This window comes from Anser brachyrhynchus (assembly GCF_964034855.1).
Source record: "Anser brachyrhynchus genome assembly, chromosome: 4".
In the NCBI taxonomy this organism is placed as follows: Eukaryota; Metazoa; Chordata; class Aves; order Anseriformes; family Anatidae; genus Anser; species Anser brachyrhynchus.
The window spans coordinates 36,059,609-36,087,584 of NC_137698.1; the positions used below are offsets into that span (position 1 = coordinate 36,059,609).

General features: G+C 44.3%; 1 protein-coding gene across 13 annotated transcripts in view; it reads left to right on the forward strand.

Annotated features, from left to right (window-relative positions):
- ZNF827 (zinc finger protein 827) overlaps nucleotides 1–27,976 on the forward strand; it is a 122,744-nt gene that overhangs the window by 11,532 nt on the left and 83,236 nt on the right. For 4 of the 13 annotated variants that reach the window (XM_080588652.1, XM_080588646.1, XM_080588654.1 and 1 more), the window contains one exon: nucleotides 12–4,718. The exons of the other annotated variants lie outside the window; for them this stretch is intronic. In XM_080588652.1, the coding sequence (XP_080444778.1) occupies nucleotides 4,676–4,718 (43 nt within the window). In that variant the 5' untranslated portion in view covers nucleotides 12–4,675. The remainder of the gene's footprint in view (nucleotides 1–11; nucleotides 4,719–27,976) is intronic. 13 annotated transcript variants of the gene reach the window in all.

The window sequence follows — 27,976 nt, forward strand, 5'->3', positions numbered from 1 at the left end:
TTTTTTACCAGGATCTGGACAATATTCTGACACAGCTGGCTGTGGTTTAGCTAAGAGATACAGAATGCATTGCACTCTTCCTTCCTGATGCCTCCCCACTCTGAGGCTGCAAGACCATAGGGGGAATTCATGAGACTCGGGATCTTGAAGAATGTTCCTGCTGCAGTGTATTCTCTGTTCACGATCATGGCATAAGCAATTGAAGAGTCAGAAGAGTACTGCCAGTGATTTCAGTGGTTCCAAAAAGAGTTTTTGTCTAGTTTGCTCTCCTTGACCGTGGCCCTTGCATTATGTTTTCCATTTAAAAGACAAAGAGGTTAAAAACTTTGGGGAAGGAGAACTCAGTTGCCTCTTTCAAAAGCTAAAGCCTGTTTGTGGTTTAGGATCCACTGGTTATGCAACTCTGCCTCCCACTTTGTAACTGTTTATTATCTGTCCCAAGGTGGTAATCATCTGATAATGACTTCTGATCATTGTTTATTGGCCTTTGTGAAACCAGTCAGTGGCCTTGCCAGTTATTAACTTGCCATTATTTATTATTATTACAAATTGGTACTTAATGTTGTTAGCTTACAGAGCACTTGCAAACAAGGATGGTGGTATCCATGGTACTATGAATCCTATGGATTTGTTCGTCCCCTTATGTTTGCCTCTTAAACACTTCAGAGCAAGAAGTTTGTAATCCAATCTTGTTTGCAGGATTGATTCATAGTTACTGTTCAGTGTAGGAATATTGAACTCAATTAAAAGAGAAAAGAGGAGGAGTTTAGGCTACTGATAATCTTCCTCCAAGAGGTGTGGGAAGGAGTGTGATTTTGATGGAAAACAGGGTCCCTGGTTAGATATTGAAGATACAGGGGCTATAGGCAAATACCTTTGTTCAGTAGGAAATTAATCTAAAGATACAAGTAGCATTGAAGAGAGTCTGTATATCTTTGCATACACAGGGGGACACAGCAATTCTTCTGGTAGGCTGTACTTTAAGCAGAGGTGGCCTAGTGCCGTAGCTACCATAGTCTCGTGGTTTGGGGCCCAAGAACTGGATATAATGGCCTTTTTTCTTTTTTTCTCAGTACAATTTTATTTTTTCTTTTAAGCTGACCTTGACAACAGAATTCTTTAAAGCTTCAAAAAATAAAGCTAGGACATCAGTTAGTTTTTAGGTTTCAGTTTAGCAACCTTTTCAAGTGTTTGTTACATTATATGAAGATAGTTTGGATGCTAGATAACCTGCAAAGGTTTTAAGAACATTACATCATTTGTTACTGTGTAAAACCTTATTTACTCAATTTGTTTCATTTTTCTCATGTGTAAGTGAAGAAAATATTTACTTTGTTCAAAAGTGGTTTCTGGGGCTGAACTTAATTCATATGTGTAACTAGGGTTGGTGTTTGGAAGGTGCCATACGATCATTACTTATTAATAGCAGGACCTGCAGAGGCAATGCATTATTTATATTATGTTATCTGTGGAAGACTCACAACTATTTTTTTGTGTCTGGACTAGAAATGTTCGAAAGTATGGTCAGCCAACTTCTGTCTCTTTTCCTGCTATACCACCAAACATGTAAGGGAAGATTATTTTTTAAATGGCATTATGCCCTAAGTCATCTTCCTTAAACCACTGCATAAAAGCATGTAAATTTAGACCTGGTGTCTTTGATTTCAATGTGATTGCTGGATGCGATATTTTAAGTAGGACAATGCGCAGAGTAGTGCAATTAACCAGGAGAGGTACGAAGAACGAAGCCGTTCCCATATAGACTACTTCCAGGCATGGGATTAGAAACTCGTTAAAGCTGAAGTATAAAGTTTCTCCCTGATAGTTCATTCAGCCATTGGGATTTCTTTCACTGCAGAGCAGGCTCAAGGCTTGGCCCTCTAAACCCTTTGTCAAACTGTTGGGAGATCTGTTGAAGCCAAGGTCATCTTCAGAGATTTGGTGCTGCTCAGTCGCTTGCCAGCTCCCATGGCGCTCTCAAAGAGCGGTGTTCCCCCAGTGTCCTTACTGCAGTTGCCTTAACTCCCCTGAAGGGGGGTTCAAATGATGGAGGGGAAAAAATTAGCATATTGTAAATTAATGCTGACACTGTCAGCATTAATTTATGCCAGAAATGCGTGAGGAGTAGAGGGTGGAAAAGAGTGATGATGCAGAAAGCAGTATTTTCCGACATCCCGTTCTCCACAGAGCACCTGGAGAAGGGCTGCCACAGCGGTGGATGGCAGCACGAGGCAGGACTCGTCCCTTTCTGAGGCAGCTGCCTTGTGGCCTCCTGTGCGGGTAGGGGCATCCAAGCAGACAGCGAGCCGTTGCGTGCAAAGCTGGCTTAGTTAACACAATTGCCATTGGAGTGGTTCTAAAAGATAATAAGGAAGGGTTTATTCTTCTTAAGCTGCGGCTCCTGTTAAGTTAACAAAGTTATGTTGCTTAAGTCCCAGGCACGTCAAAATTGAGGTTTGGGAGCAATAATAATAATAAAAATACCCCTAATATTTTTGGTTAATATTACTCGTGCTATACGAATCTCCAAAACCAGTGTAATCTGGAGAACTGAAGGCAAAGACAGGACTTGAGTACTCTGGGACTTGGTACTCCGGTACACTTGGTCATGAGTAGGTAGGTGTAAGGTATTTGTTTGGATTCATCTCCAGCCCTGTATCACTCTGTTATGTACTTCTTTTTTTGGCTTCTGGATTAAAAGTAAATACACTTCTCCATGAAAACGAAGTATTTTAGCCATATCGGGAAATGAGAAACCAACTTTAGTCAGGAGGCGTGTTCTGTTTCAGAAGTCTCACCTTCTCTGTATGTTTGGTTTTAACGTCAGAACTGTACTCACGTCAGGGAACCTCAGATTCTCTCCTATAAACCTAATCTTTTAAATCTTTGTTTTTCCCTGCGTGGAAGAGGCAACTGTGCTGTGAAATGGGTGTAATATTATATGAAACCTTTCTAGCGTGAGGCGATTAAGAGTGCTGAGGTGACTGCTTAAAAGATATAGGCTGCAAATCTACCGTTTTGAGTTTTCCTAGACAGCTGTTTATAGAAAATAAAGTGTTTTGGAGTTAGGATAAAATACGGTGTGATAAAATGATGAGTCAGATTGTCAAAAGCAACCAACCTAATAGGTATACATGGGAGAATAATGCATTTTTTGTTTTAGTTGCAACATCTGACTCATGATTTCGATTATGTATTCTGCGAAGTTCAAAGTTTCCTTACACAAAGCGAGAGCTATATGAAACAACCGTGCTTCAAACCATTTTACTTCAATTGTAGTAACAGGTTTTAGAGTTTAAATCATTAACAACCTCTGTGTGAACTTTTATCCAAATGACTGCAAGTCACAAAGAGAACACTTCTCTTTCACGAAGTACCTTTTGTGCTTCAGTGAGACCCATTCCCTCTTCTATTTTTTCCCCACCTTCATGTCCGTCTTTGAAGAAAGATGTGTGATTTGTGAAGTAATGAAAGTATGTATCAGTTAATGAAAACTGCTATACTGCCTTCATAATGCACACCGAAATTGCTTCGGGATAAAGCTTCGTCTACCCGCATTACAGCAGGAAAAAAGTAAATTTCACAAGTCCAGCTTGCTGTGTGCACTGCAGGAGTTTCATGTGGCAGTTAAATCAACTATTAGGGGTGACCTAAGCGTGCTTTCCTCCCCCGGCACGTGCACTGCTCCAGGAGCTGGGATTTTCAGGGGGCTTGCATTTCGTCCCCTGCTTAGAAGCTGCCCTGGCACAGCTCAGAGCCTGGTGCCGGGCCACTGCATCCCCAGCTCCCTTCTCGCTCACTTTGTGCACCGCCTGGGGCAGGGGGAGTAGTGCTCAGCCGGCCTCCCTCCCCCTGACCCTGAAGTTGGTTAGGATCGGCCTCTCCACCCCTGTGCCTTTTCATCACGCTTTTTCTTTTCTATCGCAGGAAGGCAAAACGCCTTGATTTATTATTATTGATTTATTTTTTAAATAAGGGTGTGTGTGTGTTATTTTCTCTCTCCCCAGAACGGCGAGGGGCTTCCCGAGCGAGCAGCCGAGCCTCAACCCCCCCCCCCCTTCCCAGCCCCTTCCCTCCCTGCTCGTCCTTGCGGGGCGGACCGGCGGCGGGTGCGGGACCGGGGCAGCGCACCCCGGGGCGCGGGGGCACCTTCCCTTCCCTTCGTCCTGCCCGGCCGGGCGTGTGCGTGTGTGTGTGTGCGCGCGTGTGTGCGCGTGTGTCCCCGGCTGCCTCCCGCGGGCGAGCCGTGAGCGCCGCCGCTGCCCTTTGATCCCGGCGTTAGTGTTAGTTAGGGGCCGGCAGGAGCGGGGCGCAGCCCTCGGCACCGCCGCGCCAGCCCCGGCCCCGGCACGGCGCCCGCCCGCCGGGACCGCAGCCCCCGGCCGCTGGGAGGGAGCGAGGAGGGAGCCAGAGGAGAGAGCACGGCGAGCGGGGACAAGCCAGGTGCACGGCCGGCTCGGGGGGAGAGAGCAGAGAGAAAGAGCGCGGGGGGAGAGCCCTCGGCGGTGGCTCCCGGGGAGCCGGCTCCAGCCCCCGCTCCCCCGGCGGCGAGGGGAAGCCCGCCCCGGCTGGCGGCTCCCCCGGGGGGCCCGGCTTTGTGCCTGCCCGCGCCCCCCCTCCCGGTCTTATTTGATCTCCCGTTAACCGAGGAGGAGAATGTGAAAAAAGGGGGAAAATGCCCAGGAGGAAGCAGGAGCAGCCCAAGCGCCTCTCTTCACGTAAGTGCCCCCTCTTTTTGCCATTTTCTCCTTCCTCCTCTCCCCGTCTCCTTCCCCTCTGCAGCCGCCTCCGTCGTTTTGTGCATTAGTTTAGGGTTACAGAGGTGAAACTGACAAAGACACAGCCTGGGTTATTCCTCTTTTAGGTCTGAGCTAAGGCAGCCATGTTGGTGATGAACAGCCTTGTGCCCTTTTAATTTTTCCTCTCTCTCTCCTTTCCCCCCTTCTTTCTTCGCGGCTCTCGCCCTTTCCTCCCGCTCCCTCCCCTCGCCCGTGATTGTGCATTTGTGCTGGGGGGGGGGCGGCGTGGGCTTCTCTTTGGGGCCGGGGGGGGGGGGGGGGCGATTTATTGGGGTGGGGAGGGGGGCTAGCACCGGAGGGGAGGGCGGCGAGAGGGGAAGCGGCTGCTGGCGTCTTGCGCGGAACCAGCCGCGAGGTCCGGCCCCGGCTAAAGGTTGCGGCGGGGCTGGGCGGCCCGGGAGCGGGGGGAGGCGGCGGCGGCGTTGGGGGCACCCCGCAGCCGCCCCGAGGGGGGCCGGGGCCGGCGGGGGGAGGCACAGCGTGCCCGGCGAGGTCCCCGCAGAGCCGAGCGGAGCGGGGAGAGGCGGCGGCGGGCTCGGGGCTGCCGCCGGGGAGGGAAGGGTCAGGCGAGCCCCGGGCGCCGGCGGCGCTGCCCCGGGCGCAGGGCTAAGGGCATCCCGCGCATCCCCGGCACGGCTCGGCTCGCCCTGCCCTGCTCCTCCGCGCTCCCTCCCTCCCTGCCTGCCTGCCTCCCTCCTCCCCCCGCCGTCCCCCCTCTTCGCAGAGCAGTTAACTTTTCTCCCGCTCCCCGCACGAAGCGCTCGGCAGCCAGTGCGGGAGACGCGGAGGGGAGGGGAAGGCACCTAAAAATACCTTGCCCCTGCGTGGCCCCGGGGCCGGTTCAAGGCGACCGGGGGTGGCCGGGGGCACTGCCTGCCTGCGGCTGCTCCGCTCGGGGCTCGCCCGCAGCCCCTCCGCGCCGGGCCGGGGGCTGAGCCGGCGGTGCCGGAGCCGGGCTCGGCGGAGGGGAGTTGAGCGGGGCGGCCCCGGCCGGGGGGCGCAGCGGGGCCGGGCCCTGCGCTGCGCGGCCGGCGCCGGGCCGGGGCTGGGGCTGGGGCCGGGGCCGCGCTGCCCCCGGCACCCCCTGACCCCCCCGGCCGGGGGGCGGCACTCGCAGCCCCGCCAACAGCAGCGCCTCCTTCCCTCCCCGCTTTCTTCCCGCCGGGGTCGGGTTAAGGGCTCCACTTGGGCTTTTTTTTTCTTCTTTTTTTTTTTTTTTCCTTTCCTTTCCTTCCCCTCCTCCTCCTTCCCCTCACCCCTCCGCTCTCCGCTCGCCCCTTGCTGGCGGCCCCGGCGGCTGCTCCCCCCGCACCGCGGGGGCGGCCTCCGCAGCGCCCGGCTCGGCCCGGCGGGGGCAGGGGCCAAGCCCGGGAGCACCGGGCCTGGGGCGTCCGGGGGTGGGGGGGGCGAGCGCCGCCGCCCCGCTTCGGCCCGAGCCCCCCGGGGGCTGCCCGGCGGGGGGAGGCGGCGCCGCGGCTGGCCCGGCGGCTGACCTTGCCCTCGCCCCTGCCCCTGCCCTCCGCCCGCCTCCCGGGCTGACACGGCGCCCGGGCTCCATTTTAGCTCGCTCGGCCGCGCCGCTCCCGGGCGCTGCCTGCCGGGGCTCGGCTCCGGCGCTGGGCTTTGGCTGCCCCCGCCTCCGGGTTGCGCCTCAGGCTCGCCTCGGCCCCGACCTCCTGACCGCCTGCGCCGGGAGGGGCCGCGGCCTCTTCCGCGCCGCCCGGCTGCTGCCTGCATTGTGCCAGCCGAGCTCCGTCCGGGGGTGCTTTCAGCGTTTTATTTTAAATGCACGGCCTAATTTGCAGATTAATTTTTTAGTTAAATTCGTGGAAGATTTTTTTTTCTCTCCTGACGTGTGAAGCATGCACACACTGTATGTCCCACAGTAATGCTACTTGTGAAATGGGTTTTATTTAAGTTCTTTTACAACCAGATTGCACTGGATTAAAAACTATCATTTGACAACGTCCCCCCCCCCCCCCAAAAAAAAAAAACAAAACACCACCTAATAATACATTGGATAATTCAGGAGAATTGTAGGAATACTGTTACAGTCTGCAGCCCTGCAGGTTCAGAAGATGCCTTGGAATTCATTGCACTCAGTTCAGGGTGCAAATGCTATAAATAGTGATTTTACTTTTTTTAGCAACATATTGCTTTAATGGCTACTCAGGGTAAAATACATTTTTATTTTGCAATTCCTGCTGTTTTTAGCAATGCATTTATTAAGAGTGCATACATTTTTCATTTTTAAGTGTTAACAATAGCAAAAGAACGTGAAGCACACCATGCGGATCTGGAAGGGAGATGGCTGATACACTATTCAACCTTAACTCTGCCCCAGTGTGGATGTTACGCTGTGATTCAGCCCTAAGCTATGTTACAGGTTGTTGCTAGCACATGAACACTCCCCTGTGCACCTAAATGGCTGTGGGGCTCGCTTTGACACATGGCACCTTACTGAACCCCTCTGTGATAATTTGGGTTCTATCAGCTGGGGAAATAAACACTAAGACATGGTTCCACTGAATGATTTGGCAATGCTAGAATGCAAATGAGCAAATGTGGCTTAGTAGAGTAAGTCCCGTGGACTTTACTGTAGCTAAGGTAGGAAGCTGTGTTTTCAGGGTGTCTAGGCCTTACTTAGGCCTTACTTTCCTATAAATTGTGTACCCCGAAATGCACCTGAAGAACACAGTCGTGCTGCTTGAAGCGATGGTGTACAGCTGCTGCTGACTGGGATGCTTATTTTATACTTCTGTACATTGACTTCACTGGACAACTGTTCTGTAGATTTAGAAGTAATTTCACAAAAGAAGATGGCACTGCCAAAACACATCGTCTGGTGGAGAAATTTTATGTAAAAGAAGAAAGAGTTGTTTTAGGCTGTTGCAACAATTTAACTTGGTTTTAAGTGAGTTGCCAGATACTGATGCTGAAGAGGTTGAAGGAAAAAAGGGTTGATTTTATTAGATGTAATAATACTATGCTTCGGTGGTATTTGCTTAAAAGGGCAGAGTTAAGGCTGGGCCCTCAGTTGCTGGAGTTGTTTACAGCATAATTTGGTTTGGAAGGGTCCTTTGGAGGTCACCTGGTCTACCCCCCTGCTGAAAGCAGGGTGAACCTCAGAGTTCAGTCAGGCACAGGGGCCATTTGAAATGCCGCCGTTAAAATATTGAACTGGGGTTTCCACCTGTAAAGGCGTGAAGTTTTTGGAAAATCTTTAGTCACAGATGCTAGTGGAGTGTCTTTACTCACTGCAAAATCCAAGTGAATCCTTTTTAAGATACAAGTGAATAAGGACAGGACTTTAGGAATTCCTGGATAGACAGTGGCTTATTCATACAAAAATGAAATAGTAGGGCAGCTAGCCTCAGTTTACAATGAAAGAGTTAGGTTCATAAGTTAAAAATTTACCTAGTGCACGTGTGTTATGATTACTTCTGCATGCACCTGACTCAGACAAATCAATGCATCTTCACTGGAATGTTTAAAGGAAGTCTATTCTTTAGTGTGACTTAGGTTTTTTTGTTTGCTTGTTTTTGTTGTTGTTTTGTTCTGTTTTTGTTTTCCCTTTAACTACTTCAGTGCTTAGACCTAAATAAAGATGTTTTTTCTCCTCTATTCTGTGTCTATCAGAATCTTTAAAAATGTATGTATAAGTACAGCTTTACTTTGTTTTGTTCTCCTCATGGCCTTACCTACCACACTACCTCACACAATTTTCTTTTCTGAGAGTCCCTGAAAGTGCATTTCTTCTGAACTTCACAAATGTGACTTGGAAGAGATCAGCCGGAAAAGCAAAAGTTCTGGAAAGTTGTGAGACACTTAAGTATTATTTAGGATCTAGACCACTATGTTGCCTTAAGTATAGCAATCAATACTCTTTGGGGTTTGATTCAGTCTCAAAGGCTTGTTTGCAGTGTAGTTTGTGAATGAATGCCACAATACCAGGTATACAAAGCTTGCATTTGTTATATCAGACACGATTAGAAGCTACATTCAAAATTTTGTACTACTACTACTATCTGAAGAATGTGGTTCATTTAGGACAAACTGCTACCTACTTCTGTTCACAATCTTTTGTTGAAGATAGAGACGCTGCATGGATACAATGTTAGTTTTGATATCAAAAGCTAGATGTGTGATAATGAGGGGGCATAATTCTTCTCGCTTTCATGGTCAGGTACTTTGCTGAAGTTTTAAGCTGTCTCTATACCGTAAAAACAAAACAAAAAGCACAAACTCTGAAGCTATTTATTATATTGTTTTTTGTTGCTGGGCTATATCATCAGAGTGTAAAGAAAATACTGACAGCGGAATAAATTAAGAATAATTGAAAGTTTCCTACTTAGTTTATTTCAGCACCTTGCTGTATTTGATACTTTCTAATAGCATGAGATGGTGTTTTGGATGTTTTTTTCAAAAGAATTCCCAATGTCAGAAAAGCTTTCACCAGCATTTGAGAGTTTGTTCTGAGACACAAGGCTTTTACCAGGAACTGGAATCTCTCTTTTAATAGTGTTTATTACCTTACTATCAGGCATTGCATGTACAAGGGGAAGCTTTTAACATATTTTCTATTTACTATTTTTAACCTCTCACCACTGCAGGGATCATGATATAGCTCATTGTCAACAAGAGGATCCATGTAGGGAAAATTATTATTCTTAGTATGATTAGGTTAATAATTTCATTGCCATCATCATAGTTGTCCTGGTGGTACTGTAATGTACCTCTCAAATGAACAGCAGCATTTTGTTGGATGGAGTAGCATCTGCATTACTCCATCTGAAAACACTGTTCTTATTTTGTCCCACTCATTATAGCAAAGTCTTCACTGACTTTTCAGAAATACAATCCCCATAAAGGGAGAAGGTTTTTGATGTCTGAAGTTCCTGTCTCTTCAGATTTGCTTCTTTTTTTTTTTTGGGGGGGGGGGGGAGGGGAGGGGAACAACATTATATCAACTACATCGCTTGTATAAAGTCATTCAGTGGTCAGTGTCTAAAGTCATTCAATAGTAGACTATGTCTTAGTGTTGTCTGATAGTACAGAATATAAATCACACTGGAGTGTAAATTGGACTACCACAGAGTCAGTGTTGTGCTCATTAAAGTTACTTAAGTTTTTAGGATCTTACGAATTGCATTTCAGAGAGGGCAGGAGTACAAAAGACTGTAAAACACAAACAGGGAAACCTGCAGGTAGAGCAGTAAAATGAGATGTGTAAGAACATGCAGACAATGCATTTTTATTTTTAAGTCTTAAAATGGACAAAGAAAGAGTGCAACTTCATCTTTGTAACAGAGTGATTGTTGTCTTTTTTATATATAAGAAGGCAGGAGTAGGAAGAATTTAGTTTAAAAAAAAGAAAAAGAAGAACAGCCAGGAGGAGCTGGCTGTTCAAAGTGAAGTATTAGTAATTTCCTATAATTTAATCAGACCAGATCCCAGAGCAAGATAATGAGAGCATGACCTACAAAAGAGGACTTTTTGGAAGTTAAAAGGGTTTCTAACATGAAGCTTCACTAGGCATGTGATTTGTCATGAAGCACCATATAGAGGACTTTTTTTTCTTTCACATTGCAAAGAAATCATAATATAGACATTAGTTCAGATGGTTAGGGAGAGCTAATTTGGCTTATGCCTGGAATCCTTTTACTGTTACAGCTGTTAAACTACTCCAGAGTCATATTTGAAGAATTTATCTTCTCAATAATGTTTTGTTCTGGTTCCTGGTACACCATTTTTTTGGTGCCTAGTTTGCTCTTCATGGTACTGTGATTTGTATCAGTTCAGTTTACGTATACAGAACCCGCCATGGTGTATGTGTGAAGTGTCACGTGTTTTATGAAAATAATGTGCAGAAATCCTGAGTTCAAAGTAACTGGCAGTATGTAATGGATGTCAATTTTCAAGGGGGAGGGGGACTTCTCTGCTTCTCTTTTCGCCCCCCAAACTAAGACTTTTTATTTCACTTTTAAACATTGTTCATATGAAGAACAACAAATGACGTGGGCTGATATGATCATAAAGAATAACAGATGATATTAGGCTGAAGGAAAAAAAAAAACACCAACAACTCAAAAAGGTAGATATTATCCCTTTCCCCAAAGGATTATTAGTTTTTTTTAATTTAAATAATAAAACTCAGGCTTGACCAGACTTCAGTTCAAAGGAAGCATGCTGCAGGGTATAGTCAGCATGTCTCTGCACATATACACTGCATTATGGCTAATTCAACGTACGATTCAGTAACATATACCCATAAGTTCACTTAAGAGCTTGTCTTTCAGTTTTTCTTTTTTACAGATAACTCGGGGTCATAAATTACAGAACCGTTATGCTCCCAAAGACGATTTCTCTTTTTCTTCCGTACCTTCAGTAGCATTTACAAGCTGGTGTTCTACTGGGCCTAGACACCAAACATGCTCAGTCTCAACCTGTTGACTTAGCAGTTGGCTCTATCGCGTAAAGTTTCTCCTGCTTTTCCAGGGATTTCATGTTTGTGGTGTAATTACACCAAATGGTAGAAGCTCAGGTTAAGCCTAATGCTCAGGCTAACCTGTTCTGTTTTGCAGGTTAAAGAGTTATGATTTTTTTGAGAAGCATGCAGTAAGGAGAGAAAACCTGGACTGCGTAAGCAGCCCTTTCCCTTGTTCTTTTCAGTACTTAGGTGCTAGTGGTGGAAGTTGGGGGGGAAAGAATGGCTGATGTTGATAGCACAGTAGACCATGAAAGAAAATTTGTTTTGCAAGTCTGCTGATTTAGCTGCTGCTTAGAATAAGTTGCATTAAAAACAAAAGGGTTACCAGGTGGTAGAGGTCTTGTAACGCATGGCTTCATCAGCAGTTTCAGAAAGTCAAGTTAGGTTCCAAACATCTGCTCTGTTTCATTTCTTTTGTTTGGGACACTCTCTCACTAGGATAGAAATAAAAATTTCAAAACAACTCAAAGCAAGCTCCTGTCGTCGTTCCTTTGAATTCTGCGTGGTCCAACCTCTAGGGATTCCTATCCTCAAGAAGGGGTTATAACTCTGCTGGCCCTCATCTGAAGGTTGCTGCTTGAATGTCTTTTTCCTTTACCACAGGGTTTTCTAAGCAGGTACAAAGAATTTTTCCCTGCATGGTCTTAAACTAGTAGGACAGAAGTTTTACCTGAAAGTTTCTGTATAGGAGAAGATTTGGTAAAGGCTTACTTTAAAATTAGGGCTTCCTACTTTAAGTGGATGTTTTGGATGTGTCCTGGGTCTTGGTGCCTGTTAGGGTTTGTAAGATGGTGCATCAGGGCAAAAGTGGGAATTCAAGTGAATGCTTAAAAACAAATGGCAAGTAACTCTTAGAAAAATGCATTAAAAGAGTCGATGGTTTTAACAAGTGTGACTCCGCTTTGTGAGTGATCCTTATGTGTGAATTTATTAACGAACAGGAATTCTTTGCAAGTTGGAGTCTTTGACTGGTGTAGTAGTACAAATGAGCAACGATAATTCGTCTCAAATAATTTGTTTTCTCAAAAAAATTAAAATAGCATCAGATCTTCCACAGCAAGATGATCAGGGAGTCAAAAGTATGTAAGGAAAAGGGAGGGTGGTGGGCAACTGGATTTATCCAGCAGCTGGTGTTGTGGCTGTTTGTGTTTGCATGCTTTCCTGAAGCAGAGGCAGAATTACTCCCCTTATAGGCCACTGTGTCAAATCTAGACCTCGCTACTAGTGACTGAGAACTCACTTCATCTGTGATTGGAGCAGAATTTCCCCTTGTCTGCTTTTGTATTTCTAGCACTTTGAGGCCATGAAGAGCCCTTCTCAGGCACCGGTGTAAGCGTAACAACCCAGAGCTGCTCTAATTTCTGCTGCCCACTGGCTCTCATCCTGCTCCTCGTTCTGGAGAGGAAGGGCTGACATAATCCTTTTGTCAATTCTGTGTGGCCAGAGGGAGTTGTATGCACAGAGAATAACTCTGAAGGGGGCTCTTCTGCCCACCTTGAGGTACTTTTACATTGCCCATAAGGTCTAAATGGACTTCACGATAATTGCTTATATGTCTTCCTGCGGAGCGCTATGCCACATTGAGATAACAAAGCAAGCTCTAAATAAGCTACCTTGTGTATGGGAGGCAGTTATCACAGCAGTCTACCCAGGTTAATTCAGCTATAATACTTCTGGGTATACTCAAGCTGGCTCAGATATCACTACATAGCACTGTGTTATTTAGTATAGACATATTCTCATGAGAATCGGAGTTGTTGTCTTTGAAGGCGTTTACTGGCCTGCATAAAAAGTGTGGGTAAAGCCCACAGAGTTTTCAGCCAAGAAGTGCTCTTTGAAAAAATCAACTCAACTCCCATTGCCATTGGCACGCTTGTTTGTTTGTGCAGCAGAAAAGCCAGTGATGGAATGGATGTAGACACGAAACTTCCCCTTCACTTCCAGCATTCCTCTCAATCTGAATTTTAGGTGGATTTGTAAGGCAGAATACAGAAATGGACTGTGCCCTAAGTAGCCACAGCATTAGTTTCTCGTAGCATGAGCTCAACACAGAATCCTAAATCTCTTTAAATTAAATCATGTTTCCACTTTTTATTCGGTGCTTGCACATTATTTACGTGACCTCTAACTTTTCTTAAGGTTGAAAGCTGAGGCGGTGCCTTAGTGTGTCTAGGAGCGAGGAGTGTCTGTTCCACATGGAAAGAACTGCTCCTGTGTGTTAGCCTACCCCTACGAGTAGCTTCCTAATCCTCTCTTATTTGGCTTTGCTTGTTAACCCCAAGCAATCCTCTCAGGGTCAAAGAAAGCAGCTGTCTTTGGTAGCAAACAGCATGACAAAATAAATACTTCTTCAAGCTCCCCTTAGATACGTTACCATAATATCATCCTTGTGGGAGGAATTAGAGAAAGAGAGAATATAATTTGCCATGCTTTAATCTGACTTTGGGAGAGAGAAAAAAGTAAATTATAGGGGACTCGATTCTTGTGACATTTATGGGAAGGAATAATTTCAGTATCTAAAACCTAAACCTTTTGTTTCTGAACCAGTCAGCAAGCTAATGTGCATAAAGCACTCAGGTGAGTAATGGGGCAGAGTAAGATGGTAAATCAGGAGCACGTTATTTACCAAAAATAGATCTAGAGAAGCTGCATATAAGCAAAAATAAACAGTGGTTAATAACAAAGATCTTTGTGAGATCAGGTATGCTGCCTGATCTCACCTGCTGTGCTTGAGTATTGACACACGTACAGTTTGTGAGCTCCCCTCTTTGCTTTGTGACCCCTTGACATAGGTTGTAAACACAAGAGGCATAGTTAAAGGCATTGCAGCGGTTTGGTCTGAGGCTTCCCTGGTTTTCTTTATTGCAGCTTACATATTATAGTAGTGTTGGAATTTCTAATTGGTTTTGTTGTTTCTTTTATTTCACTGATCACTTGAACAATCTTCATAAATGTCTTCTAAAGCAACAACTCCATGTTTTTTAACAGTATTTTTCTAAGAATCGATGTTTTGGAGTGGTTACTGTGGGGTTTTCTCTTTCTGTATTTTAATAAGAAGGAAAGAAAGTTCACAGCATTTGCTGTCCCTACCTTCCCAAGTTCAATATTTAAAATAATCTAAAATGACTAGAATGAGTTCCATTTAACCAAATTTTTAAAACCAGACCATAGTGGTTTTTATCAACAATGGGCCAGCTTTGCAGTCTTCCTCTGATTGCCCTTGTGCTGCTAAGGTGATGCAGATGTGGTGGAAGTTGCCTTCGTCTTCCCTGACGGGGATTCTCATTGCATGGGGATGTTCCTAGGGGGAAAATAACACTGTTGTTTCTTACGTCTCAGTATCACTGAAACTTGAATAGGCTGTGAATCAGAGACGGAGCTGTGGTCACAGATGGAGCCGTGGCTGCAGCTTACTGGGATCTAGTTATTCCTAGTTAACAACCATTTCCAACTGCCCCTGAGGAGCCAATCCCCAGGTTTTGTGTTAGAAAATGCAAGGGAGAATCAGAGATCTGTAAAGGCTCATGCTTCATTCCTCCTTTGCCAATGCTCACAGGTTACACAGCAGAGAACCTGGCCCTTTACGTAGACTGAACAGAAGTGTCTGGATTATTGAGTATGTAGAGATAGTGATTCTTTCGAGCTGAGTGGAAGGAATTGCATTTGCCAGAATGCCACTGGGGCTGTTGGGAAGTTAAGATGTCTTATTTGTACTCAGAGAAGGAAATACTGAGCTGACCCCAAAGTCAAAGTAAGTGCAAGTCAGAATGTTCAACAGTGCATCATATCATCGAGGCAGGCAAATGCACACGCTTCTTTGACAGTTTTTTGAACTCCAATATGTCCTTTATAGGAAGAGCAGCCAGCCAGCCTCCTGCAGCAACAAAGATCGAGAGACAGAAAGAGAGGCTGTGTTCTTCTCCCTTCCTTAGAAGCTGGCTGAGTTACCTTTGTGCACAGGACGTGAAAACCTGACTTTAGCAAGCAAGAATTTTTTTCTTGCTGTTTTTCTGGCATGTAAGTTACAATTGTTGCTTGGAGTGGTCTTTGCATCTAAGAGATCTAGATTCCAATGACAGAGCTTTCTGGGTTATCTGGTGTTCATGAGGATGTTTGGAGGCTCAGTGAGACAGTTCACTGACAAGAAGTGGACAGTTTTTTGGAGTTCTTGTTTCTTTTTTTTTTCCTGTAGTTCAACAAGAAGTTATTTTCAGAGATTCTTCACACCTTTTGGGAGAGAGCTTCACAGACATCTCTATTTTTCCAGCTTTAATCCTTGTGTAGCACTACTGCACTGATGAGAATTAGTTTTCTTCCTTTTTCTCCAAAACCACGTGAGATGTAATCACTGCTTTTATCACTGATAATTCATCCTTTTTTTTATCCTTTGCCAGTCAATATTTATGGTAAGTTTTCTAGACCAGCTGGAGAGATTGGTCAGCTTTTTCCTATATGTGGGAAAGCAGAGATTTTTCATTTGGTACTTGCTATTTTTCATTTTGGTAATGCCACTACTTTGTCAGTGTCACTGCCTGAAGATTTGGCAGTTGTATAAGTTGATAGAATGAAAAGTTACTTGGAACTGGTTCAAGAGAAGACACAACATGCTTTTAACCCCTTGGGGAGAAGAGGAAAAGTTAATGCTGCCATTTGTGTTATTCCAGACATTTGTTGGCCTTGCTTGAGATACTAGAGCCAGCAGTCATGAAGAAAGCAGACGAGAAGTAGCATGTTCTTCTGTAGGGGTCTGATTTCACGTGAGTGTCTCCTAGACTTCTGGTTTATGCAGTAGTTATTAGACATCTGAAAGTGCTCTCAAGAACTACCTTGTGCATGAGAGACAAGGAAATATTGTTTCCTTCTCTTTTCTTGTGTTTGTATAGCACTTAGGGGTACAAGTCAGAGAGTCAGTCTGTTGTCCTCAGCATACATGGCCTAACAAAAAATAGTTTGTCTGAAAGACAGTCTGTATTCTAATTAGATGTACTGTAGGAAAGATGCATTTAGCAGTTTCTCAGTGAAACCAAGGCAGCAGTGAATGAAGTCATGCATGTGGACAGCAGTTAGTTGTCCCTCTGAGAAACAGAGGTAAGCAGGAAAAAAAAAAAAAAAAAAGGAAAGCACATTCCTTGAAATGACTGGGTATGTTCTGGATGTTGCTGTATGTTTTTTCCAACAATTTTGAAACCTAAAGAGCTTTCCTCAGGTATTGAAAGGATGCAGGGCTTATATTATTCTGTCACAGTACAAACCCTGGTGGGATTTCTTCCCTTCTCTGTTCCAAAACTTGACCATGTCTTTGAAAAGACACAGGAAACCAGATCTGTTGCATAGTCCTCTGTACTTATTGACTTCTGTGTGTAGAGAAAGAGGATGATGCATCATTTTCATTTTGGTTTCAGCTTCTGTGTCTTTAGTCAGATATTTTCTGTTCTTTTCTGGAAATCTCTTTCTATTACCAGTGAGAGAAGTGGTATGGAAAGGGAAATTTTACCTGAGATCATGTGCATCTACCTTGCCACAGATTTGATATTCCCTTTTGAGCCTAAACCAGCTCACTGCTTCCAAGCAAGGACAACAGCCCTTTGTGGTTTTCCCATGTTCTCTTGCACCTTTGAGAGTTGCCTTGTTCTTTAGATTCCCACAAGGGGCATTAAGGCTGCCTGCCTGACGAAGAAGTCAGTACCTGCAGTGCCTCAGTAGTATTTCTGCCCCACCACCTTGCATTGAACATTCATGACTTATTCCTGTTTTATGGGTGGTGGTTTGGGAGGGAAGGCACTTTGGACTTGGTACGAGGAGCTGAAGGGGGACTGGGGACTTCATGCGTCCTGTGTATATCCTCAGCCAGGCAGGAAGGTATGGATGGGGAGGCAGCGGGTGCTCTTGTTGGCGTGTTCGGGTGTGCTGAGGGATCATTGAGGGCTGTGCACTGAGCAAAAGTAAGTGTGGAGACATTGGCCTCCAGTAATGATAGCTGGGAAGCTTTACTTTCTGAAGCCATGGTTTCTGCTGTTTAGAACCCTTTTTTTTTAAAAAAAAAAAAAAAAAAAGCCTGTTGGCAATTAAGGATTTCTTACTAATTTAAACAGTTGGTTTTGGCAATGTACAGATCGTCTTGTCATAGGTACTGTTACTACTAATGCAAGGTTGAAAAATTTACACCAGAATAAGAGTCAAGGAAGCAGATAATTGACTGATTTATCAACCTTAGCAGACCATTTTTTTTCTGCTAACATTGTGGTAGCTATGGTAAATTTACTCTGGATTGCTTAAGGGTACAGATCGTATATAGTTAGTACAACACATGAGGGCACCTCCTTGAAATGAATGGGTGAAGGAGCAGGTAATCAGCCAGCATGGCTTTGGTGCCTCCGTTAGCCTTTTGGGCAGTGGTGTGTCCCCTAGGAGGGTTTGGAATTGCCCTGCCCAGGACAGCTGATAGCATAGGAGCTTTATGGCGTTTCCCTGGTGTTTCTAGATCCATCTCAGTCTTTCAGGTCATTTGAGAACTTTCTGTAAACTTATCACCATGCGTAAGCCATTATGCTGAATTGCTGTTGTGGTAAGGGGAATTATTTATTTTCATTGCAAATTGTTTGTATGCGACCAAGTGGCATGTTTGAACACTTTTCTCACTTTGGTCAGCCCATTTTGCCAGATGAATTGACGCTTGCAACTTCTCATGCACTTCTTTTCCGACTGTACGGGTGACTAAAATCTCGTTGCTGTGGTGACCCTGTCAGTTTTAAATGACTAGCCACACTAAAATGAGCTGCACATATTGAGGGTAAACCAATGTTACAATAATCTGCGCTGTAAACCGATCGCTTTTCTCTTGGCTGCTCTAAATTGCAAGGAACATGTAAGGATTTTTGTCCTTGCTTTCTGCTGTCGGGGCTGTGACTGTTCTGAGGCTTGCAGTACGTTTCAGGCAATGAAGATGCGCTTTGTCGCAGTAAAGAGTTGAGACAGAAATCACTGCAGCCAGTTCTGGGAGGTGGCAGGTCAGGTGCAGGCCTTAATTAAGATGAATTGTTAGCTGATGAAGGCACTGAGTGAGTAAGAGCAGGCGGTTCATAGATGTATTTCAAAAAAATAGAGAACACAGATATGCAAACGAGAGTGAACCACCGGTTTTATCTGTTACCAAGTTAAATGAAGATTAGAAAGCAAAGCTTTCCAGCCCTTTTTGGCACCTAGATCATACATAATATGATAAGAGAAACTGTGCTAGTCATGCTTAATGCCCTACTTCAGTTTTGCTATGGGTACTTCTTCTCTTGTGAAGTGCTCACTACGTAAAAGTGACACCTGCAAGGGTGCTTCTCTGAATTTTCTTCTGGTGTTTGCCAAAGCCTTTTGGATACCTCTGACAGCCAAGAAGAGTCCAATTGCTTTAAGATGCCTTGAGCCATCCAGTCAGCAGATAGATCCTCTAAACCCTCCGTTATGCCTAGTCTTTTTCTTGGAGATTGATCACCTCAGCACCAAAAAAGCGTTGCTGGGCATGCAGAAAGAAAATCTGCTGGTCTTATTTCAGCTATTCAAGGCAGATGTTTACCTCTGAAAATGTATGTAATTCCTCTATTTCCAAGCTTTTCATTCAGGGTCAGAGGTCAAGTTTTTGGCTAGTACTGCGATCACTCCTATGTGCTAACCCCTTTTTTAGAAATCCATTGCCTTTAAGGGACAAAAAGTATAAAGAACTGAGGTGGTTGTTACTTTTTTTTTTCTCCTTTTAGCTATCTTAATAGTGTAGTATGATCCTTCCATTTTCTCAAGTAGAAGTGTCCAAGTGAATGGATCTTGTCTTCTGTAACACCCAAACAAAATGTTATGCTGATGGATTGAGAATGCTGAGGTACTTCACTGCTTGAACTCATGGTGATTGTTTAGTCTGACCATAGTTTTCCCTCCTTCCCTCTCTTTTTCTTTTTTAAGTCAGAGATACTGCAGCCTGACATCTTCTCAGGAAAAAAAGTTAAGTCTTGATTTTGGTGTCTTCAGACACCAACAGAGGACTATGCCCTAGAATCAGACTACTACAAAACATGTTGGTGTTTGGAAATAAGTAATCAAGCCTCTGGTAGGTTCTAGTTTTGTGTGCAGTAAACAGTTCTTCAAAGAAGACTTCATTAATGGCCTGTCAAAGCAATAAAATCTCTTCTCGCTCATGGAGTTCATTTTCATCCAAGGATGTCTTTAAAATACAGATTCCTATACTGACCATTTGGCATTCATGTGATTATCCCCCACAATAATTTGATTTAGAGTGGAAACTAAATTCCTGCATTTAGAAATCTTAAGACCGTAGAAAGCTTTTCCAAATTCTTTGCTAGAATTGTTTGGGGTTTCATTTCTAATAAAGGCCCACGTTGGGAAATCTTAAAATATTTCTGGTCCTTTATGAGGTAGGCTGACATGGTAGGCCTCAACGCTTTATATGCTAAGGATAATCAAAGTGTTGAGAATAATGTTTAACTCTTACTTTGGAGATGCCAGCATCCCTGTTACCTTCTGGTATTTGACACGTTCTCAGTGTGACAGTCTATTGCCATAGACTTCTAACTAGAGCAAAACAAATTAACAAGCAAAGTGAATTTTGGCTCACTGGGAAGAATTATAAGGAATTTTTCAACTTGCTTATAACTAAGGAAAAGTAGAATTTGTAATCACTGTGCTGAACTTACTATGTAAGTGAGCCCACTGTGGTAAATGTGTGCTGATGTTAAAAGATCACTACAGCTTCAGGTACAGGGAACGTCTCTGGGTATAGACTAGCACATGAACCACTTGAACCATCAAAGATCATTAAAACTGATTCCTGTTTCAAATAGAGCTGTGGGAATAACAGTTGATCTCCTGCGTAGTTTGTCCTCACATTTATAATACTCTGTCAGAGTCTTAATCAGATATCATAGCTGGTTTTAAAAGACCTGGGGAAGCCTGAAATTCCTGATAAGGGGCTTTTGAATCTGGCTCAGAAGCTGGTGCCTGAAGAAGTGTTTAGTTTTGTAGCAAATAGTTTATCATATTGTCTTTTTTCATCAGGAAAGAAAGGTGTATTCCTTTGATATTTTAATGTACAGACTCCAGGTTTTCAGTTGTCCGTATTCCTGTGGTGTATAAATCAGCATGATCGCAATCTCACGCTTTATGAAAGGTGTGCTCACACTCAACTATAGCTTATTATAGGATGTTGATGAGGGCCTGTGGAAGGACATTTCAGTAAGGTGGGCTGTGGTATTTTGCTCAGTCTCCATAAAAGTGCTACAAGAAGAACATAGGTACCATAAAATACGGTTTGTAAGGAACGTGATTTTCTGTTGTTAGACTGACACTTTATGTACTTTAGGAATCCGTCCTGGGGCTACTAACCAAGCCTTTGCAGAGTAAGCTGACTTCAGGAATATTTGTTTCATCTAAAAACCTCATTCATAAAAATCAATTGTCTTTGTCTCCTTCTCTTCAGGAGTTCTAGGTATTGGTCAAGTCAATGAAAGCTCTTTAAGTAGGATGCTCTTCTTTGGGGTAATGCTTGAGAAATGGTCTTCAGAAACATTCCTCTGAGCCCACATGTGTCCCATTCTGTTTTGTGCATGCACCTTGAGTGCTTCAGCTCTGAGCTTCAAATAGGGGCAAAATCCTAGAACAAAGTCATTTTAAATTGTAAGGAGCCATATACAGTATATGTATAATAATACATGTAGATTAGTATACACACATATATAGTATGTATATATGTATCATTGATATATGTGTATAACACTGTGAGATGTACTTCCGTGCCCACATATTGGTTGCTGATTACTAGGCTTTGCTATCAAGATACTGTTTCCGTGTCTTTAAGGTTTTTCTTCTCTCAGGAACATGCTGCCACCCAGTTCTAGAGAGGAGTGTTTTTAATTAGTCTCAGAACAATCTTTGGTGGGCAACGCACCCATAGATGTCCTGGATAGGGCTTCTAAAGCAGCCTCTGTGATGTTGCCTACTGTGGCCATCCTGATCACAATGGCCAGGTCCTCCCTGAGAGGTGTAGTATATTGTGGAGGTTTGGGATGGGAGGGAGAATCCTCTGGTATTTTTCATTGGCAAGGCGTGATGTGCTTTGCACCATAAAGGACCTCAGGGGATAGGTGGCTCAAATTACTGGCTAATATAAATACTCTCAGGCCACCAAATCCATTCCTGTTTCCCCATTCCTGTCTCATTCATATCAGTTTTGTTCCAACTTCTTGGCAGAGTTGAAATTGGCTCACTAAGCAAAGAACTGAGCAAATGTAAGAGGGGGCACAGGACCATCACTCTTTCAGTTGTGAGCTTGTGTCAACGGTTGTTAGGTTGCTGTTCACTTGTTTAAATCTCCGAATCCCAGTGGAAGCAGCACTCCTCTAATACTGATCCTACAGCTAGCAACTATAACCTCTTGCCTAGAACAGAAGAACAGTGAATCTTGGAGGCAAGGTGTCAAACATCCGTTGAACTAGCAGTAATCTTCTGAAGAGCTTGATGTTTTAGGGGAGATGAGACTTCCTGTCCCTATAATGTCCTATCTTGTGGTTTGTCAACAGCCAGGAGAACCTTTGTGAAGTAGTGATAGCTTACCTCAGGAGAAACCATGTATTTCTGTCCTCTTTCATGGATGTCCAGCTGGTAACAGAAGGATCCTTTTGGCAGATAAGGAAACTCATTTGACATACTTATTCTGGGGCACTAGCTTGAAAATAAAAGGTCACTGTCTGTTTCCCATCTTTGACAAAATTTTCTCCTTTGAGGGACAGGAAATAAGTCAGTTTTACATTGTCTGTGATAAGCATTTTCCATAATCCATCCTGCCTCCCTTCTTCCTTGGAGTCCATAACACCTGGATCCTGTTTCAGAGAGGAAAGCATTGTACGTGCATTTTGACTTTCAGCTGTTGGCTAGCAGTTGGGAAACCTGGATGCATGGTATTTCTGCACACTCAGAGTTGTTTGTGCACACGGGCAAAGCATCTTGAAGAGTCCCAGTTACTGCGAGGTAATTAACTTGTCTTTCTCTAATCTTGTTCATCCTGGAGCCCTTTTTAAAAAAAAGGAGTGCTAGAGAAATTGCTAGGTGAATGTTCTGGGATTTTCTCGCAAGTGGATTTTTTTAAACTCATTTTAAGTTAGGGATAAAAGCAGAGGATATATGTCCTGTCTTTAAAGTCTGTGCCTTTCTTTTTCCCTCTTCTCCTTCCCTCCAGTTAGGAAAATCATTATTTTAGAAGATGTGGAGATGAAATACAGAGTCCTACCTAGGGCTTCTTTTCCTGTCTAATTGCGTGAGTATTTTCACACATATAAAACACAGGGGAGAAGGACAGCACAGGAGAGTTACCGCTTTTTGGCAGTTCCTTCTTGCAGCTGTGCTGCTCTCTGGGTCAGCCTGCAGTAGAGAAATTTGGTTCAAGCACCAGCAACACTGCTAAACCATTTTGTGATGAGGTCAAGAGTTGAATAATCATCCCGTTGATAAGCGAGCGAGCCAGAAATTCTGTTGAAAGAGGACAGTGACTTATTGTGCTGCTTACCTATTATAGGTCACAGGAACCATGAAGGGAAAACGGGGGACCGAGGGCACTCTAGCACATGACTGTTTATGTAACTGTGACTTCTAAGTTTTATTTGCTGCTGTTGATGTAATAAAAGGAGTTAAGGCAGGCCTTTGTGTCTTTATTAAAATCATGATTTTCTTGCAAGCATCCCTATGGGAAAAATCAACAGCGCTACTGCTCTGGATGTATAGTCTAATCAAATGTAGCTGTAAATGCTTTTTAGAGGCAGGGATGTCAGTGCACAGTGTGCCCAGCATCTCTGAGGTAGTCCTACAGGCTACACATCGACATAGTCTGGTGGGTGTGGGAACACACAAAGTTTGTTGAGCCCAAAGAAATAAAAAAAATATACAAATCGAAGTGCTTAAAAAGGCAGTCTGAATACAAAAACAGTAGTTTATGGGGAACTGGACCTAGTGATTTATACAGAATACCACAAAATAGACTCCCCAGATATGACTGCCATTTTTAGGCCTGTGAGTGTTGCTTTCAGTAGAACCTGGTTGTGAAATTAGCAAGGGTTTATGTGAAGCTGACAGCCGGAGACAATGTGTGTTAGAAAGTGATGCGATATTAGGGAGTGATCTCTTCTAATTATTATTTTTTTCTGTTGCTAAAATGATATGTTTACACAGTATATATGGTTTACCTAAGGTATTTACCGTATTCAGCCTTTAGCTCCTTCATTCTTTTATCTGGTCTGCACTAAATTCTGCCATGACACTTTTGTGACTGCTCGTTCTCATTGAATATTCTGTTTACAGTGAGGACTTCAAGTTCCTCTCCTCTTAATTTCATCCTGGAGCTTCTCCAGTATATCTTTGACTTTCCATATTCCACTAAAACTGTTCTGCCCAGGGTGACTAGCAGCCACTTTCTGGCAAATTTCAAGGCTCCTGTGCCAGAGGTACTTACCCAGCTTGGCTGGAGGAAGCGAGCATCCTTCTGTACTCCACTTCTAAAGGGCTTACGTTGGATGACTATTGCAGAGCTAAAATAGAGACTTGGTGGACCTGCGTTCTCTTCCTGAATGTGCTGCCATCGTGTGATGGGAAACTCATCAAAACTTATTTGGATATGATGCTGGTGGTGATAGCATGGTTCTGGGTTGCAGCACCTGTGAAGAGAGCGTATTCTGAAATGGGCTGCCAGAACGGCGTATTTTGGCCTGGGGCCCAATCTCTAATCCTTGTTAGAGGGATCTAAGAAAGGAGACAGGAGGGAGTATAGGACATGGTAATTTGATGTGTTCTGGTGGTAATTGAAGCCATCCTGGAAGCCGGATAGGAGCACAACAGTTTACAGTCTGTCTCACCTCTTCCTTGTCAGTGACTACTTTTACACTTCTCCATGCCTTCTCATTTCTCAGCTGCTGCTTCTCCTCACTCGCCCCCCTTTTCTTGCTGTTCTTGAGAGAATTCACATGAGGCCAAACTCTGGATCACTCAGGTGTTGTTTCTGCTTTATTTTTTATTTGTCTGCCTATTTACTTGGCTTTAAACTGATTGCTCACCTGAGTCAGTCTGTGGTTCCCCAGAACTCCTTACGGATGGCTTACTGCTTCATTTAAGTTTAATGTGACCTTTTAAATTCTTTAGGCATCTTTGCAGAGCTCCTCAGCTCCCCAGTGTGGACCTATCACTCAATCCTAGCTCTTTGAGTAGGCTATGGAATAGTGTTTAGTATAAAATAATATAGAAAATGGTTTATGATAGTCATTGAAGAGGGAATAAGATATGCTGTTAAACTGCTGCTTATACTTGTAGGTCAATCTAGCTTTAGTTGGGCTAAACAAAAGCTCAGGGGCAAGAAAATATCAGAGAGAGGAAACAAGTTGGAGCAACAAACTAGGAAGATGACTTGGGTGACAAATAGCCAACAAATGCAATTGTAACTTTATTTAGATTGAGGCAAACTTGAATGGTCATATCTGAAATCTTTATATAGATCATGATGCTTGATGCCAAGAAGTTGTAGTTTAACCCTGGCAGGGTGCTGAGCACCACCCAGCCGCTTCCTCGCTCTCCCCAGGTGGGATGGGGGAGAGAACCTGAAAGATAAAAGTGTGAGAATTCAGGGGTTGAGATCAAGACAGCTTACTAGGTAGAGCAAAAGCTGCACATGCAAGCAAAGCAAGGAATCCGCTCGCTGCTTCCCATCGGCAGGAGGTGTTCTGCCACGTCCAGGCCAGCAGGGCTCAACATCACACGTAACAGTTCCTTGGGAAGACCAACGCCTTCACTCCCAACATCCCCCTTCCTCCTCCCCTAGCCCAGCTGCTGTTGCTGAGCACGATGGCACACGGCATGGGACATCCCTCTAGGCAGCCTGGCCCAGCTGTCCCGGCTGCGTCCCCTCCTGGCTCCCGGTGCCTCCTCACTGGCCGGGCAGCACGAGAGGCAGCGAAGTCCTTGGCTCCGTGTGAGCCCTGCTCTGCAACATCTGAAACAGCCGTGGGTTATCACCCCTATTCTCATCAAAAATGCAAAACACAGCGTTTTGTGAGCCTGTGCAAAGAAAACTAACTCAATCCCAGCAGAAACCATGACACAAGGTAATAAAAAGAAGGTCTTTTAATACTGTGTATCCTGGTCGTGTAGATTCCCAGGCTTTTCTTGAAACGTAACTGCAGAAGTTAGGGCAATCTTACCTAATTTATCCCATCAGCAGTTTTCATGTGAGCATTTCTTTGAAGTGATTTGACTTCTACCTTCTTTTATATTTGTTTTAATTTTTGTTCTGTAATCTGATAATTATGATTTCCATATGTATGATATCACTATAGCATATGGATTTGCAGCGTTAATTCTGTTTTGGAGTTCTGTAATTTACTCATTGCTCTGAGTGATTAAAGTGAAATTATGTCCCTCTTAACATGCCAATTCAGTCTCTTTGGGGTAGATTCCCTAATTGTGGCCATTTCTCAGGTAATTTCTGGTGGTCCACATGGTGTTCTTGCAATCATGCTTTTGCTTTCACTGCCCATGTCTGTCGCTCAGTGCCATGCCTTGAAGACCCTTACTTTTTCCTTGTGCTGCATAGCCTGCATATGCTCTGCTGCGTTCGTATTTCTCCACTCCAGGTCCATACGAACTGGAATTGTTTATCATCTCATACTTGCCAGTTTCACAAATGGCACGTGTACATTTCATTAGGTAGAGTTAGAGCTTTCAGCATTTGTGTTGGGTGGCTCAGTATTTAAATCAACAAACATGTTTGTCTTTTTCAGTTTGCAGAGATAAGTAGTGTGTGCAGTTAATATTTACATTTTTATTGATATCATGGTCAAATTCTAATCACCGCTCTACGTCAAAAAGCAGATGGTCACAAAATCGAAATAGCGTAGCTTAGGATCAATAAGATTTGTCTGTCAAACCGATCTCTTGAAGGGGAAACAGAACTTCTCCGTATTTGAAAACAAGCAGATGAGTGGGCGAGCGCAAGAAACTGGCACTTCTTCAAGGAGTGCTTTTGCACACATCTGTGGCTTTGCCAGAGATTGCTTGATATTGGGCTACATCAGCGGCCCAGCAGTATTTTGGTGCTTTTTGTTGATGCTGGCAGGAGTGGGAAGTACGTGTTTGAGGCTCCTGGGTGAAGTGTGATGTGGTAGTCCCGAAGCACGCAGGACACCCCTAACTTCACCAGTCTCTGCCAGCGACAAATGGTTTGGGAAGCAGTTCTCCCTCCAGAACTGCCATGGAAGTCAGGAGAGAGAAGTGCTGACAGGTTTTGACTCTTGAATCATGTTGAGAAGAGGCAATCTGATGAGCAGTTACTTGGTAAATGTTGGCGGGATTCCCAGCCAGGTCCTGTTCAAAAGGAAGTCAGTGAGAATTTGCCCCTAACTCCTAAGTTACCTTTTCCAGCTTTGCAATTTCCAGGTGGTTTCTTACCCACATTTAGCATTTCAGTCTTAAATAGGAATGAAATGTTTGTAGCTGAACATTTGTAACTAATTCTGTAATAACAAACGGGTATGTTTATGATGGAGAAAGAAGAAACCTAAATGTGGTGTTGCATGTCTGCTCCAACCTTTCAAGGACTTCTCACTGGAGCTCCTTAGCTGCGTTGCAAAAGGGAAGAAACACGTCATGCAAATCTTCTGCCGCAAACCTGAAAGTCAGCTAAAGTTTCTTGACAGGCGTGGAGGTTGGCTCCTATTTCAGACAAACGTGGTCTGGTGTCCCACGAACCCTCTGAGTTCTGGGGGGAGGTTTTATTTGTTTTGAACTCGTATGAAAGTTGATGGGTTGGTCTGGCTTCCCCAGGAGTTCTCAAGCTTGTTCAAACTCACAGGCTTGCAAGTGTATGTGAATTCAAGTCCTGCCCTGAAGGCCATGAATGGCAACTTTGCTTAGAAATGAAATTGCCAGGCTTCACAGTTATGCTTCTAAACCAATTCACTAGTGTTTAAAAGGAGGCTTGACTGAGTTCATGATAAGACACTGATGCTGGCTTTTTCAGCATTAACCTTACAGCCTCAAAATACAGTGGACTTGATACTGCAGCAACTGAGGGAATTACTGAGAAGAGGAAAATTAGAACTGTGTCAGCAGTTAGAGGTCTGGTTTCTAGGTACTGAAAGAAGCTGTATGGGGAAAAAAAAAATCCATCTGTCTTTTGGGATAGAGATGCTGCAGACGAAACTTTTCCCTTTTTTATAAAGACTGCTTGAAGTTTTGAGACCCGAGTAGGTACAGGTAGATGAGCAACAGGAGGGGGAGCTCTCACTGCGTTACCCAAGGCGGAGGGAAGTTCTGGGCTTGGTAGCAAGCCTTTAAGTGAAAAAGAAGAGAGCTTCGTGGCTGCTGCTCCCTGTCGATGATAGGTTGGTGGCTGCCCTTCACGTAGGCAAGACCAACGGGGAACGTGCATGTCTGGAAAAAGAAAGGCGATCCAAGTCGTGTTCCTGTCCTGTCTGCCTTTGGTACCTTTTTCTTTGGTCCCAGCTGTTACGTAGTCTAAGAAAGCTGTTACGTTGTCTAAGAAAGCTGCACTGCAGCCCCACCATAGCAGACGTACTTCCACTCCCTGCATCTTTACAATCAATTTGCCAGTGACCTGTTAAAGCACTGTGAGTATTTCCTGAGGGGTCAGCCATAG